Below are 16,126 nucleotides of genomic sequence, written 5' to 3'. Positions count from 1 at the left end.
ATGACGACCAGGTGTGGGCGGAGGCGAGTAAACTTGCTATGGAAACAGAGTCTATATCAAGTAGAGATGAGTAAGACCAGATCGAGTAGAGCTGTACTGTGCTGTTATATGTGGTGGAAATGAGCCATTAGTGTGTTGTTCCCTCAGGTTGTTTTAGTACCCATCCCCCTTACTGTATTTTTCTGTGGTGTTCCCTCAGATTGCTGCAGAGCAAACCAGAGGCTGCGAGGAAGGTTCTGTCTGAGAACAGCCTGCTGAAAAACATAGACTTCAATGACAAGTTCCTGGGAGAGGAACAGATTACAGAGAGTAAGATGTCATGAGGGGGAAAAACAAAAAACTATTTGGTCTCCAACCAACTGAGGTCTTATAGGACTGAAACATGTATAACAAAATGATTGTTTTAGATGAAAATATTTAACATAATACACAGCATTTTTGTTTAAATGTCTATTTTGCTGCTCTCATTTGCCAAATTATAAAAGAAAAAATATATATAGTTCATCAAAGCTTCTGCTATTTTCTGTCAGGTGTCCTCTGGAGCACAGAGTAGTTAGCATGAACAGAGATAGTCACCATGGCTGAACAGACAAAGAAAAGAGCACCCCCTACAGAAACTCAAACTTGATTGGCAGAAAATCCAAGGAAAAAGAGCGTGGTATAAAAAGACATGAGGCCGCTTGGCACCAAAGATGAGGATCTATCAAATAATAAATGAAATAAATGTTTCATTTTGTTGTTAACTCCCGTTTGTAAAAGTATTGGCAGTTAATTACAGTTCATTCCAACAAGCAATTAGGGTACTTCTTAAAGGACAATATCTTTGTTGACAAAATGTTACTAGATTTATGGACTGATTTTTTATGTTCTTTTAGATATTGATGTATGTATTATATTTATATTTGAGATATTGAAAGATTAATTTCATATATTCATGTGTGTATATATAGATATATGTTTTTCAAATATGCTATCGTATTGGTAGATACATGTGACTAATGATTTGCCCTCCTTGTAGCCTATGACCTGCCCCAGAGGCCGAACGAGGCCCAGATCTTCTATGGGAACATGAGTAAGGTGGTTGTGTCTTTGCTGGGCACCGCGCACAGTTCTGACTCTGCGGAAAACATCATCATTGAGCTGCTGCAGCCGTCTGCTAGGCACGCTTCAGAGACAGACAGGTACTGCCATGCATATAAAATATAATTCAAAGTCAAACATAATTTGCTTGGACCTGGTTAATCTAAATATCAGCCTTCTGAACCAACCACTCAGCGCCACAGACAAAAATACATTTGGCTTGTGTTATTGTAGGAATTTCCCTGCTAATACTAAAGACAAAAACAGCATGCAGATGCACTGTTTGTTTTGATGTCTGCTCACATGCATGTTTCATAGTTTCTATGAGAATTCAATGTATTCAAGTCATCTCACTGGTTTGACAAATGTTTCAAGAACTGTTCATAATACTAATTATACTGTACAGATTTGGTAAAATAATTACGGTCGCAGTATTGATCAGCACTTTTTTTTATGGGGGCGGGGGTGTGTGTGGAAAGATACATTTTGCCTTTAATCGATAGGACAGTAGGCAGGCGGGAAAGGCGGGGAGAGAGAGAGGGGACGACACACGGCAAAGGTCCACGGGTCTGATTCGAACCCGGGCCAGTCGCGTGAAAGACCAAGCCTTGGTAGCATCAATTTACAGTATATATGGAATGGATTATGTAAGATTATATCAGTGTTTGTGTTTTCAGCTGTGGTATATGGTAGACATTGTGCTACAGTAAGTCTTAAATTAACACTATGGCTCAATCCCAATTCTTATTTTTATGCCTCCGCCGGCGAAGCCAGGCCGAAGGCATTATGGATCCGGGTTGTCCGTCCGTACGTACGTACGGCCAGCCGTCCGTACGGATGTCCGTCCGTACGGATGTTTGTTAACGCCATATCTGAGGAACGCCTTGACGGAATTTCATCAGATTCGCCTTAAACATTCACTTAGGCTCAAGGATGATCTGATTAGATTTTGGTGGTCAAAGGTCAAGGTCACTGTGACCTCTCGAACGCCATTTTCAAGCTTGTTAACGCGATATCTGAGGAACAACTTGACGAAATTTCATCAGATTCGCCTTAAACATTCACTTAGGCTCAAGGATGATCTGATTAGATTTTGGTGGTCCAAGGTCAAAGGTCAAGGTCACTGACCTCTCGAACGCCATTTTCAAGCTTGTTAACGCGATATCTGAGGAACAACTTGACGAAATTTCATCAGATTCGCCTTAAACATTCACTTAGGCTCAAGGATGATCTGATTAGATTTTGGTGGTCCAAGGTCAAAGGTCAAGGTCACTGTGACCTCTCGAACGCCATTTTCAAGCTTGTTAACGCAATATCTGAGGAACAACATGACAAAATTTCATCAGATTCGCCTTAAACATTCACTTAGGCCCAAGGATGATCTGATTACATTTTGGTGGTCCAAGGTCAAAGGTCAAGGTCACTGTGACCTCTCAAACGCCATTTTCCTGCTTGTTAATGCGATATCTCACGAATGCCTTGACGGAATTTCATCAAATTTGCCTCAAACATCGCCTTAGACTCAAGGATGATCTGATTAGAGTTTGGTGGTCAAAGGTCAAAGGTCAAGGTGAGCTCTCAAACGCCATTTTCAAGCTTGTTAACGCGATATCTCAGGAATGCCTTGACGCAATTTAATCTAACTTGTCTCAAACATCGACTTCGACTCAAGGATGAACTGATTACATTTTGGTGGTCAAAGGTCAAGGTCACTGTGACCTCTCACACACCCAATTTCCAAGCTCTGTAACGCAACATCACAGGAGCGCCTTGACGGAATTTCTTCCAATTTGCCTCAAATGGCGATTTGGACTCAAGAATTAACTAATGGCGGAGGCATAAGTACGCGTTGCGGTCGTTCTAGTTACTCCTACCCCTTGTTTTTGAGTGTCCCTCACTTTGGCCCTTGCCCTTCAAAATGGAGCCACAAGGGGTAGGGATGTCAAACAGTCACCTAGGAAATGGGACACCACTCATTACCTGATCATTTTGCCCAACTGTGATAATAAAGCTATTTCTGGTTCAAACGGATTGAAGTCTGCAGATTCTCATAGATACGCTATTTTGTCATCATATTGCATATTACCAGAAATTAATGTATTACATTTTTGATAACTTATTAATATTTAAATTACCGTATACTATTTTATTAGTTGGCTGGTTTGCTCAGGAGTCACTGGAAAACATGATTATAACATTATAGGCTAGCCTATATAGGATAGTATAGCTTATTCAAATTGATTGAGTTGATATTGTAGCTACATATTATTCTGGTGTTTTTGCATTTTATGCTGGTGATTGGGTTGCTTCATAATTGGGACATTAAACTATCCCATGTGGTTTTTGCTGGGTCGGGTGTCCAAAAATAATATATTTTATAGCTCCATAGTCACGTTTCAGTGTTAAAGCTTTTTACACTGATCTGCTTGCAGATAGATGCTGGCTGGTGCTTCTATGACTCTGTTCCCAGCTTGGAAGTGGGCGCCCATATGGTCTATGTTAAAATAGTCGCAAAACCAAAACTCACAAAAATAAATCAATGTCTTCCTTAACTCATTGAGTGCCAGCCACTTTTGGAGAACGGACGCTCCCAGTGCCAGAGTTTCAGAGCGTTTTCAGTGATTTCTCGAGGCCCACAGAATATTGTGTGATATTACTATGTAAACACTGAACACGCACAAAGAACGATGAGACTCTATTCTATCATCTGCAAAAAAAAGTTTATTGATCCCATTTTCCGTTCTTTAGTTATGAGCCGGAGAAGATAGCTTGATTCATCCAAAAAAAGCAATTTTTTTCTAGAAGCTGAGATAATTGGCCTTTTGTGAAATTAATCATTTCAAGCACATCACTGACTCTGAAGCTAATCTTTTCTAATGTAGTCACACCTCAAAAATAAATTCCTTCAATAAAACAGTTTAGGCCAGGGAATTTTGTTTGGCAGAATAATATTTTTAGCTACAACCAGCAGCGCTGGCCCCTGCGTGCGCTGCTGGTTGCAGCTTCTTGCTGGTTTTGATTTGCTGCTGGTGGGTATCGGATATTCTGGCTTGCGTTTGTCAATCCTGTCCTGCTGCCTGGGTCTGTCTGGGTGTTGCGTGCTGCTCTGCGTGCCCCCCCCCCCCCCCCGCCCCGCCCCGCCTCGCCTCGCCTCAACTGCACACTCCTCCTCCTGTCTGTGGTGGCTCTCTGCTGAGTTTGCTGTGCGCACAGTGAAGGGTGCGGAACAGCCAGGCTTTTTTACAGCGTTCCGCGTGTGTTTGTCACCGGCAACGATGCTTCCAGTTGAGAATAATAACAACTCCACGGTGTGGATGTGCAGATGTGCTGTCGGAACCGACACGGAGCGGCTCAATTGTGGGAGCAGATTGGCTGCTGCAGGCACAGCTGCAGTAACGTGCTTCAGCATATCGATGCATACGGATGCGATGCGATTTCCGTTTCCATAACGACTTCTTCTTTGTTTTTTCCTTGCCTTTCTGTTATGTGGAGAGCACTGTCGCCACCTAAGGGTTCTGTAAAATAGGTTAGACACATCCAATAGCTATAATATTTGTACATCAGAGGCAGAAGGCTTTGATCGACGCCCCACCGTCAAAAAACGCAATTGACGAACATGTCCGTCCTTGGCACTCTACGTTACTATTTGAAATGACGAACATGTCCGTCCTTGGCACTCAATGAGTTAATGTCGATACAAAGGATCACTGGGTCCGAATGTTGAAACACGCATTTCAAAACTCAATATTTGCAAAGATTGCTGTCTCCTCTTCCACAACCAGGAAACCAGTGCAGCGCCCAATGCAATAAAAAAAAAATCTGAAATGTTGCCACAAACGAATTCCACGCATCCAGAGTCCTTTGTATCGACATTAAACTCAGATATAAACATTTGTTTCTAACTTTTGGATAAATTCTGGCGGATTAATAGCTTTTTCCTTCTCAGCCCTTGGTTTGGAGTGTGGGTCTGAAAAATCTCAGTTTCGAGGGCTACTAACCCCTCCCACTTCACCCTCGGTCTGACGCAAAAACGAATTGGGACAGCCTAGCCCTTCACGTGAACGCGCAAAAGGGAGAGTTAAGGCCTAAGGTGTAGGGCCATGGAGGGAATTGGGATTGGGCCGATGTGTAGTATAATGTTGTTATGTAATTCTCAGTGATTTTACGAATGGCAATGTGTCCCTGGATGTGCTGCCAGTGAAGGGTCCCCAGGGTCCAGCCCTGAGAGTGGCAGAGCCCTCCCTGCAGGTAGCAGCTTTCAATAATCCTTGTTTGATGGACTGTGTTCTTGTAATGCATGCTGACTTTGTTTTGCTGCCTTTTTCATGAGAAGAGTTCCCTTTGTCACCCTCCATCTATTAGAACACAATGATTTCATTTTTGAATGCTGAATGTCTCTTCTCCCCCAAGGCTGCAGAGCCATCAGAGAGGCAGCAGGGGTCCTGGACCATCCATCCAGAGCAACTTGTCCTCACTGCTCCCACCAGTAAGTAGATGCTTGGGTTTGGAAGTGTATCATGATGTGACCTTTTTTACGTCCTTCAGTTGGATGTTTGAGCGTCAGTGTGCAGAATGATGTACTGTATGTGCAGTAGTGATGCATGGGTCACTGTGCAGAATGCTGTACTGTATGTGCAGTAGTGATGCCTGGGTCACTGTGCAGAATGCTGTACTGTATGTGCAGTAGTGATGCCTGGGTCAGCACCAACCCAACCTGTTTAGACCGGCTCGGTTCAAATATGCGTTAATGCCGAACTCGAACAAAAACCTGGCGGCCCGACGGCCAATTTAATGTAATATGACTACAGATGAGCACCGCGGAGAGAAACCCGAGTTCACATCTTTAATAAAGCTTTAGTCTGCTTATTTTGCTGCTGAAATTTATTTACTAATGCTGCTTTGTCACTTTCAGAGCCACCCCGAGATGACTATATGTTTTGTATTATTGTCTGTCCTGTTTTTAGAACATCGGGGACCATGTTGGAAATAAGTGTTTACACTTTTGCGTGCTATCCCTTGGATCTTTTGTTGTCTCTATATCCATTAATAAAGTCACCCCGAAAGAAGACAGATATTTGATTAATATATTGCTGGTAGCTGGTAAAAAAGCTCTCACCAGGAAGTGGTTATCACAGGAAAGCCTTAAAGTGAAAGAATGGATCAATATTACGATGGATATATATAAGATGGAAAGACTAACTGCTGTTATCAATCATAAAGTAGAACAATTTCCCTCAAGATGGGAATGCTGGGTTCAATAACACCCATTAGGCCAGATTTTATCTTTTTGGATCCAAGATGAATGTATAGTGAAAAGTCGACTCCCTGTTTTGTTTGTTTGTTTTTTGTTTTTGTTTGTCTGTTTTGTTGCTGCTGTTGCGGCTGTTGTGGTTTTGTCTTTTCTTTTATTTCTCTAAAAAAAAAAAAACTATGGCAGTACATATCTACAATGTATACAATGCAAGTATGTATTGATAATAATCTGTCAATAAAAAGTCAATTAAAAAAATAATAAAATAAAGTCACCCCGCCTGCGTCTGCAATATTTTCCTAATTTGCCACCCCAGCCCGTGGCGCGGGCCAACCCGGTAGGACCCAGCGGGTTTTCAGTACCCCCTCACATCACTAATGTGCAGAGTTTGACACTAGAAGGCTGTTTGCACATTTGACTGCTCAAAGTGGAAAGTTCTCTTTGCTCACTGGAAAGGTGATTCCCTATGAGTATAATTTGTGACATCACAAATACTTGGAGCCATTCAAGAAAAAAAATCAACAATGTTTGCATATTTATAGATTCTGGAATTTTTTATGAAGGAGAAGGAGGGGAATTCATTTGAATGATTTTAACAAGATAATCAAACACAAATTATTATTCAAAGTAGAGTATTTTATAAAACATTACTTTAAGGGATCTTTACATTTTGAATCCAACTAGGACATTTTAAAGGAGTCTGATTTTGAATCCTGTTATGGATTTTAAATGAGGTTGCTGAAACGGCAACTTCCTCAGCTTGTATGTGGACGTGTTTCACTCAGTCTTTCTTTAACTTTGTAATAATATAATTTTGTTGTTTTAGATGATGCAGCCACAACTACCACCACCAGTGAGGTTCAGATCTGTAACAACACATCCAGAGAGTTGAGCTTTGAGTTGTCCTGGCCCGCACACTGCCTCACCATTCATCCTCAGCATGGAGTCATCGAGCCTCAGTAAGAATATGCTACTTTTCTCGGGGGCTTCTGGGTTCAGTAGGTTAAAGCACAAATCTGGAGTGGAGATGTAGGTTAGTATTTAACCCCATAACGTTTGCTGCACGTCATCCCATTTATCACATGTGCACCAGAGAAGCCAGGAAATGTGAAGATGAAGCAAAAATAACCCTCTACCCTTCTCACTGCCTCACTACACGAGATGTCTCTTGTGTCTTGACAGTTTGGTTCCTAATGTATATTGTAACTGTAGCACTCATTTTACTAAGTTTGTTTAGGTATTGTAACTTTCACAGCACTGATTTTACTAAGTTTGTTTAGGTATTGTAACTTTCACAGCACTGATTTTACTAAGTTTGTTTAGGTATTGTAACTTTCACAGCACTGATTTTACTAAGTTTGTTTAGGTATTGTAACTTTCACAGCACTGATTTTACTAAGTTTGTTTAGGTATTGTAACTTTCACAGCACTGATTTTACTAAGTTTGTTTAGGTATTGTAACTTTCACAGCACTGATTTTACTAAGTTTGTTTAGGTATTGTAACTTTCACAGCACTGATTTTACTAAGTTTGTTTAGGTATTGTAACTTTCACAGCACTGATTTTACTAAGTTTGTTTAGGTATTGTAACTTTCACAGCACTGATTTTACTAAGTTTGTTTAGGTATTGTAACTTTCACAGCACTGATTTTACTAAGTTTGTTTAGGTATTGTCATCATAGCTCCACTCGATGAAAAACTGCACAAAGGTTTTTATTACAGCAGCAGGGTCCCCAAACTTTACCACTATGTACTAGGCCTGTGAATCTTCACTGGCCTCATGATTCGATTACGATTCATCTGTCTTCGATTCGATTCCACGATGCATCTCGATACAGCTCCAACAGTATTGCAGATCCAAGTATCAAATCCTCAATTTTCTTTACTATTACTGCACATGGCTACTTTTTCATAAATTAATACAAGCAGTCAGATAAATATCAAGTTCCTTTTTTACTTTAAAGTGCTTTAAAATCTGAATGTCAACAGAAATTTAAACATCAACGATTCATCTGTCAACGATTCGATTCACACGTCCCCATCGTAATGCATCGATTATACGATTAATTTTGACACCCCTACTATGTACCAAACCAAATTTGCCAGGGACCACTTCCACTGCAGATACCAACTTTTTTTTAACCCATATTTGCTGATTTAACTATGCAATAGCATCAGAAAGGCTAAATAACAACATAAAGGTACTGGTTCAAAACACAGCTATAATATTTTCTGAGCCTATATCAGTCAATGCAACCATGCATACCAACGGCGAAGTTTCGCTGAGCGTTATTGCGGCGTTTATTTTTTCTGACCAAGTTTGATTTTTCAGAAATTTGCCTCCGACGTACACATCTGTTGCTGTGATTGACAGGTGGGTCATCATTTGCATCGCAATGTCGTGCTTTATATTCGCATCGCTCTTCGTGTGTAACAGCCTTTTGGCTGTGAAACAGAGGACCCCTTTGAAAATGTTTTTTCCCCCCTCGCCAAAAGTTTGCCTAAATTTGGAGTGTTGTTTAGCCACCTTCCTGACAAGCTAGCATGACATGGTGGTACCAATCAATGCCTTAGGTCTTCTTGTTCCATATGATTCCAGAAACATCACTCTGGCTTTAAAACTGAGCCCACTCCAGCCTCTGAAATAAAAACCTCAAAATTGTGATATTTCCCGAATATTGCAATATTTCCAAAAATCGGCCCACGCCTACTCTTCAGGGTAAAAACTCTTGTCTGTTGCAATCCTCTGGCAGATCACAGTTTGGGAACCACTGGATCACAGGAAGGATGTTAGGCCTTGCATCATGACTTGAAGTAACTTGGTAGTTATGGAAGGGAAGAGTCCACCAATGTCCGTTTCTTTGTACCAAGGTGCCACCTGCAGATTCTGATCAGCCCCAACCCCTCGCTAGCAAACAAGCCTGCCCTGCTGCCATGGAGTGGGCAGATCTACGTCCAATGTGATGGTCAACAGAAGGTATGTTTGGCTCATGGGCTTTGCAGAATGCAGACATGAAGATTCACAGATCTTGATGACTGTTGACTCCTTCTACTGTGTGCACCTGTTGTACTTTTCTCTGGATAACAGCACCATAAGCTAAATCCCTGCACTATAAACATTGGTTCAGATCATCAAGGTCCAGATTCGTCAGGACCTGGTTCTGGATGTATCTGCAGGCCCAGCGGATCGGTCTCTGTCAGCTCTGTCTCCTCACGCTGCCACCCCTCTGCTGCATGTGGTCAGGCCGTACACAAAGCCCTCCCAGCCCCCTATCATCCCACAGACACCTCAAGCCATGGTCAAGATCAGCAACAAGACCATCCTCTTCCCCACCACTTCCTCTGGGGAAACTTCAGGTAAAACTCAGTGCCAGACCAACTCAAAATGGACGGAAGGTGTGGACATTTTCCCACGAGTAATAAACACGTGACAACACTGGTGTTACCGGTGACACCGTATTTTAAAAATACGGTGTCACCGTATCACGGATTTTTAATTTAACTGCTCTCAGTCCAACACACCAGTCAAGATAGTCACCAATACAAGTGTGGTGGGGATGTCAGGTTAACCACAGAGAACAGTTTGGAGCGGTTACGTTTGTCGGTCTATAAATTAGGCTACTCTGCATACAGCCCTTTCTCCCCCAGTCAAACCCTCCCCTCCCTGCTGCTGCTCTCAGTGCTCACAACACTGTCAGCCTCACATAAAGTCTAGGCAAAATAAGGTTTGACCTTAAACTAATTGCAACGTAATTTATTATCACATTTTTATGTTTATATTGATGCCCTAAACACTATAGGGAAGCTCCTGTGCAATTTACTGTATGCTTGGAGTAGTGAAGACGACGAGTGACTTTAAATTGGATCAACCGGTGTCTGCTATTAACTGAGCAGAGTTCCCCCTGCCACGCCTCTCTAATCCTCTCAGTAGAAGCCGTGTTGCAGTTGTCAAACAGACATACAAATCTATAACGTTACAGTCTTGTGTGGATAACAGTCGTAAATATGCCTAGCGTTACTGTTATGCTTATGGAACATTGTTTAACTATTCACTTTGGCCAATTGCAGGCTTTAGACCAGTGTTTCTCAAACAGTGGTCCGCGGACCACTGGTGGTCCGTGGGCGCCCCCTAGTGGTCCGCAAGTAGCTTTATATTTTTTCCCCTTTTTTTCCCTCACACTATCCAATCAGAGAAATGTTACGTTTTCTGGGAAAGGGAAGGTCAGATCGCGATGACCAAACACTATTTCAGTGATTGCTGTCAGAATATAGAGCCATTTAACACTTATTTGAACACAAAAACATCACTGAATGCAACTTTAAGATGGCAACAGATAGCCTATTTGACTTTGGCAACATTGTGCGTTTATTGAACTTGAAAAAACTTTCTTTGAACTATGAATATATTTGAACTGAAAAGGAGAAATAAATTTAAAAATAAATGGTAAATGGACTAAAATAAATTGTATATATTTTTTATATCGGTTATTTTGTTTTCATAATTGTGGAAAGCCAGAAATTTGATTAATTGTACAGCCTTAATGCTATTTGTCATTTAATTAGCCTGTAATTTGTCATTTACAGTTGAAGTAGTAGGCCTATTGTTTTTGGGGATGTTTTGGGAGTTAGGTGGTCCCTGAGTTTTTTTTTATTGGTTAAGTGGTCCTTGGTCTGAAAAAGTTTGAGAAACACTGCTTTAGACGGTACCGTATAATACAGGGGAAGCAGGGTAGTTGCTGGCTCACACTAACATGAATAGCCTTATCCATTTCCCCGCAGCCAAAGCAAGCCAAAACACGACCAAACATGCCACAATAACGTCTGATAATAACGTCTGGTCCGGAATCCTTCCTGGGCATCTCGAGGCTGATCTGACCGATAAATTGTCCAGGTTGCCGTTTCCAAGTGACTTTTATGAGTTAACGTTACAAAGCAACCAACACAGTCTGCTGTTGCCAGGCAGCTGCTTGTGCACGTGCGAGTATGGTGCCCGTGCACCAGCTCGTTCACACGCTGCCTGCAGTTACTCTAATGACCACCGGTGTCAGTAATAGTTGGAACTTATGGATAGGACCTTTTTAAATAATAAAAATTAATAAGCATACTATATACTGGCCATGTCACTGATGATATTATCGATGGTGTACCGGAATTTGAATGTCTCTGGTCCCTAGATTTCCGTGACGTCACGAGCCAAAAAAGATGAGAAAACCCTGCTGTAGGCAGCATCAGGCTAGTGTATTCTTGTGGGAGCCTCTAACTCAGGGGTTCCAAAACTTAAGAATGCTGCGGCCCACTTTGAAATCTGAAAAACTTCCAGGGGCCACCCAATGCTTTAATCACAACTCTGATCAACACACGAGACTAAGATGATGTATTTCCCTATATATTTTTTTATTATTTATTTTTTTATTTCATTAACACAGCATGTGAAGTTGGGCATAAGGGAAATTAATAATCCAGCCACATACAAAAACATTTCGGCAGCAGATTGCCAACATTTTCTCCCCCTTAAAGCAGCTACGAGCAACTTTTTTGATTGTTATTAAACAGTATAATTACAATATTGATGCATCACATCTTACCTATAATAGTAGCTGAGACCAACGCAGAGTAGTCTCGCTTGAACCCCGACTGAATCGGCCAGTGTAGTCTGTCTGTGGCCAGGGAAGATCAGGAAGTGAAATGAAACGGTTTGCAGCAGCCACTTCGGCCATAACCACAAAATAACTTCCAAAAAACCTGTTAGAATATAACGAGAGATGTTCGCAAGAGTATGCGTGGCGTTCACATTGTTATGCTATGTTGCTAGGCAGCGCGAACGGGGTAGGCAGGCAGCTGCGTTTCACTTCCGGGTTTCACTTCCGCGTTTCACTTCCGGGTTTAGCCGGTCCGGCGGTAAGAGAGAGAGAGAGAGAGCCTCCTGTTGACGCGAGTTTAGACAGACACAGACTTAATAATCATCTAAGGGAGCAATCTCCAATTCACACGGCTTTGGTCTCAGCTACTATTATAGGTAAGATGTGATGCATCAATATTGTAATTATACTGTTTAATAACAATCGAAAAAGTTGCTCGTAGCTGCTTTAAAGTCTTTGCACACAGAGTCCGTTTTTTCGTCTGAAATAGAAGCACGGGGAAAAAAAGAATACGACCTCATTTGTGTCAATCATCATTGACACACCGAGTCCGACAATTACGTCCGTCATTTAAGTTTTCGAACAAGGTTCGATTTTCTGCATTTTTCCCATCAGTCAATAGCTTTTTGCTAGCTGGGACCCATCTGTGTTTTCAGATGACGGATTAAGAAAACGCATACGAAGAACAAGTGTGTGTGCAAAGACCATTACTCATCAGAAGTATTTGCATGCATAACACATTTGTTGAGACAAAATATGATGAGCAACAAGAAATCAAGCCACAAGCAAAATATGATGAGCAACAAGAAATCAAGCCACAAGCTATTAATGCTAGGCTGTGGAAAATGCTACCTTATCTGTAAAGGGGAGACTCGTGGGTACCCATTGAACCAATTTTCATTGAGCTGAGAGGTCAAGGGACCGCTTTGAAATAGTTTCCCCACGCCAAAATTTACCCTATGTTTGGATCGTTATTTAGCCCCCTATCCGACAAGCTAGCATATTTTGCTTGGTACCAATGGATGCCTTAGGTCTTCTGGTTTCTTCTCATAATAGGATCTCTCCACTCTAGCTTTAAAAATGACCCTGCTACAGCCATTTGATTGCCTGCGGAAATCGGGAGTGTTTGCAGACCACTCGCGGCCCACGTGCAGTACCTCCATGGCCCACTAGTGGGCCGCGACCCACAGTTTGGGAATCAGTGCTCCAACTTGTGTGTCACTCCTCTACTTCAGAGGCCCAACTGGAGGTGGAGAATGGGGAAGAGGAAGTGAGGTGGTACCTGTCATCTTTTGCTCCTCCATATGTCAAGGTGCTGTTGTCTTGATTCATCTCCTCTCTTCTGTAAACCTGTTTACTCTTTGTTTTCTTAGTTCTTTCTTATCCCTCTTTTGGAAACTGATCCTTTGACTTTGTATGTTTGTTTCCAATTTCTTTCCACTTACATTTGTCTGTTTTGTTGTTACCTGAATCCTTAAATATTTTGTTCCATGACTCACTTTGGTTATGAGTTACCGGTAGTTATTTTATTTTATTCTATTCTATTCTCATTTATTTTTCTGATCACACAATGTCATGATAGCAGCGGTGGCTCCTGTTTTGTAGTGTCTCAGGTCAAGCTGTGGTCCTCTTGTCTCTCCTCAGGGGGTTGACGGCACTGAAGATGTGTACCGGGCTACCTACACTGCCTTCAGATGCTCCAGAGTCTCCGGCACTCTGGGTACCCGGGAGAAGATGCAGGTAGTCACTCACATCTAAATCGACTTATTTCATTTACTTAGTGGAAGTCATTGTAAAATAATTGCGGTCGTGGACTTGATAATAAGAGGCAGATCTGGAACACTTGCCTGGGGCTGTGTATGTGGAAGTTAAAGCCAGATTTAATATATACAGTCCTAGAAATATCCCACGCTCATTTATACCATGCTCGCCTGTTGCTGCAAATGTGCGCACCCCTCCACCCTGTTATAGTAGTGAGATGGTAGAGTGCGTACTATAAAGGCTTAGGCACATTTTATGGTTGCCTTAGTGAGCCATTTTGACCAAATTTCTTGACCCATGTGGTAAAACTTTAATTTGTAACTGTTCATTTTAGTCATTTCAAGTAAATGTGCTGTGTTGAGAGAGACAGAAGCACAAAGTAAGCTATGAGGGCTGAGAACTGAAACGCCTTACATTCAATAAAAAACAAGTTTGATGATTCTATTCAAGTGCTGATACGGTCATTTCAAAGTGAAACTGCAGTACTGCACATAATGGCTTTTCATTGTCGCTTTGAGTTTCTCACCACAATCACCTGGCTGCAGCACTGGCCATAAAGGCCTCCGTGAATGCGTGGAGCTCACGCGCGGTCTGACCAGGAATGTCTACGGTGCCTCGCTCGACTATATCTCGCCCTTCCGGTGGCTGGCCAGGGTTCGAATCCGACTTATGGCCCTTTGCCACATGTCATCCCCTTAGTATAACCAACATGTCAAATAATTAATTTATTATCGTCTGCTGAAATGTCTTCCCAGGTGCCCATTACCTTCTTGCCCAGAGACCGAGGAGACTATGCTCAGTTCTGGGACTTGGAGTGCCACCCTGTCTCTGAGCCCCAACAGAAGACCAGTCTCCGCTTCCAGCTGTGTGCCACGGTGAGGATTGATTTGGCTAGTTTTGTGGGATTTAACTTGTGGGACTCGAAACAGAAAGTGTGCCACCCTCCTGGGAACCCAGGGTGAGATGTGTTGCTGCTATGGTCTCCTGGGACAAACAGCCATATGCCTGTGATTCATTTTGGCTTCACACCCACAGTTTCAAGGCCCAAATTATGCTCCATTTTCATATGAAAATAAATGTCTGTTTCAAACAATGTAAACGTCACTGCCCACATACTTCCATGCGTCTTTCACGTTGGTATCATGCTAAGCATCTACTAGTGGGCAGTAGAGAGTCGTGCGTGTGTGTGTGTGTGGTAGGAATGGGCATTTCTAGCAAAAACACTCGTCCAAATTCGCTGGGCCAGTCAACTGTTCGTCGGGGGAAAAAAAGCTAGTAAATTTTACATGGTCTCCCCTGATTCTAAGTATAGTTGAATCGCTTGGTTTGACCAAGTAAAACAAATTTTAAAAAGCATTTTACGCAAGGTCTATGGAAAAATGAATGGCGGATGAAAGGGGATGACAGTGAGAGGGGGTGACTTTGGCACTCATAAGCCCCTTTCAGACATGCCTTGGAACTCTGCAGTTACCCTAAGGGGACCCGGGGAGCGGTGTACACAATTTGGAGAGCTATGCGCACTCCCCGGGACCCTCCTACAATCCGCATCTGATACCACATCGTAGCCTAGTGACGGGCTAGTCGGTCCCCCTTCCTTCCAGAATGCTGTAAAGTAGCTGAGCTAAGCGAGTGGGAGAAGGCGGGGGAGCCATAGAGAGACAGGCAGCGTGACAGATTATTATTATATAAATAGTTGATGTGAATGAGCGAGTGAGCAAACATCACGCAGTTTCAGTTTTTCCAAATGAAGCGCAAACCTGCTCCGTGTGAAAGCCAACAGGTTGGATTGAAACGCTGGCTTTATTCTGCAAAGCTTGGTGTGCATATGATTCTGACTTGACTCCCAACACATTTCATTCCACATTTAAGGACTGGGCAAGTAAAGGAATAACAACAATATGTAGGGTAATGGAAGAGGATCATTTCCCAGCTTTGAAAAGCTCAAAGAGAGAAATACTTGTTAGAAAAACAGGACTTCTATCGATATCTCCAATTGCGACATTATTTTTGATAAGAAGATACAAAATTGTAATTGAAGCAAACATAGGTCTATTCGAACTTTTTAGAAAAGCATACAACTCAGATATCGGTAGTAGAACTAATATCTTGCATATATAGGTGCCTGTTGAATCTTAAAGGACATTCTACCTCATATATAAGGGTAAAATGGGAAAATGAGGGAGGAACGGCTATATCTGAGGAAGAATGGACAACAATATAAACCAGTCCACGGAATTGAGCGAGATGTTGAATCAAATCCTGAAACTCTGAAATTATCTATAGGGAAGCCCTTAAACTCTTTGGGGAATATGTTTTGAATACAGTTGCTTGCGTTTAAGGCAACATGACAGTGTGTGTGATGACCTTTTGATATGGATCATCTGCAGGTAGGGTA

At 42.1% G+C, this 16,126-nt stretch overlaps 1 protein-coding gene across 3 annotated transcripts in view; it reads left to right on the top strand.

Moving 5' to 3' along the window:
• cep192 (centrosomal protein 192) overlaps nt 1-16,126 on the top strand; it is an 83,523-nt gene that overhangs the window by 53,900 nt on the left and 13,497 nt on the right. Inside the window, exons 36-45 of one of the 3 annotated variants that reach the window (XM_083633268.1) lie at nt 200-309; nt 1,019-1,181; nt 5,238-5,328; nt 5,491-5,566; nt 7,158-7,290; nt 9,203-9,308; nt 9,460-9,688; nt 13,206-13,282; nt 13,615-13,710; nt 14,487-14,606. In XM_083633268.1, the coding sequence (XP_083489394.1) occupies nt 200-309; nt 1,019-1,181; nt 5,238-5,328; nt 5,491-5,566; nt 7,158-7,290; nt 9,203-9,308; nt 9,460-9,688; nt 13,206-13,282; nt 13,615-13,710; nt 14,487-14,606 (1,201 nt within the window). Of the gene's footprint in view, nt 1-199; nt 310-1,018; nt 1,182-5,237; nt 5,329-5,490; nt 5,567-7,157; nt 7,291-9,084; nt 9,309-9,459; nt 9,689-13,205; nt 13,283-13,614; nt 13,711-14,486; nt 14,607-16,126 lie in introns of those variants that run through there. The other 2 variants (XR_014552532.1, XR_014552533.1) reach the window with 2 other exon arrangements.

The sequence above is a fragment of the Poromitra crassiceps genome (assembly GCF_964638095.1).
Source record: "Poromitra crassiceps genome assembly, chromosome: 1".
In the NCBI taxonomy this organism is placed as follows: Eukaryota; Metazoa; Chordata; class Actinopteri; order Beryciformes; family Melamphaidae; genus Poromitra; species Poromitra crassiceps.
The sequence above is the reverse complement of the archived record's forward strand: the minus strand, read 5'-3'. Positions and strand labels throughout refer to the sequence as shown.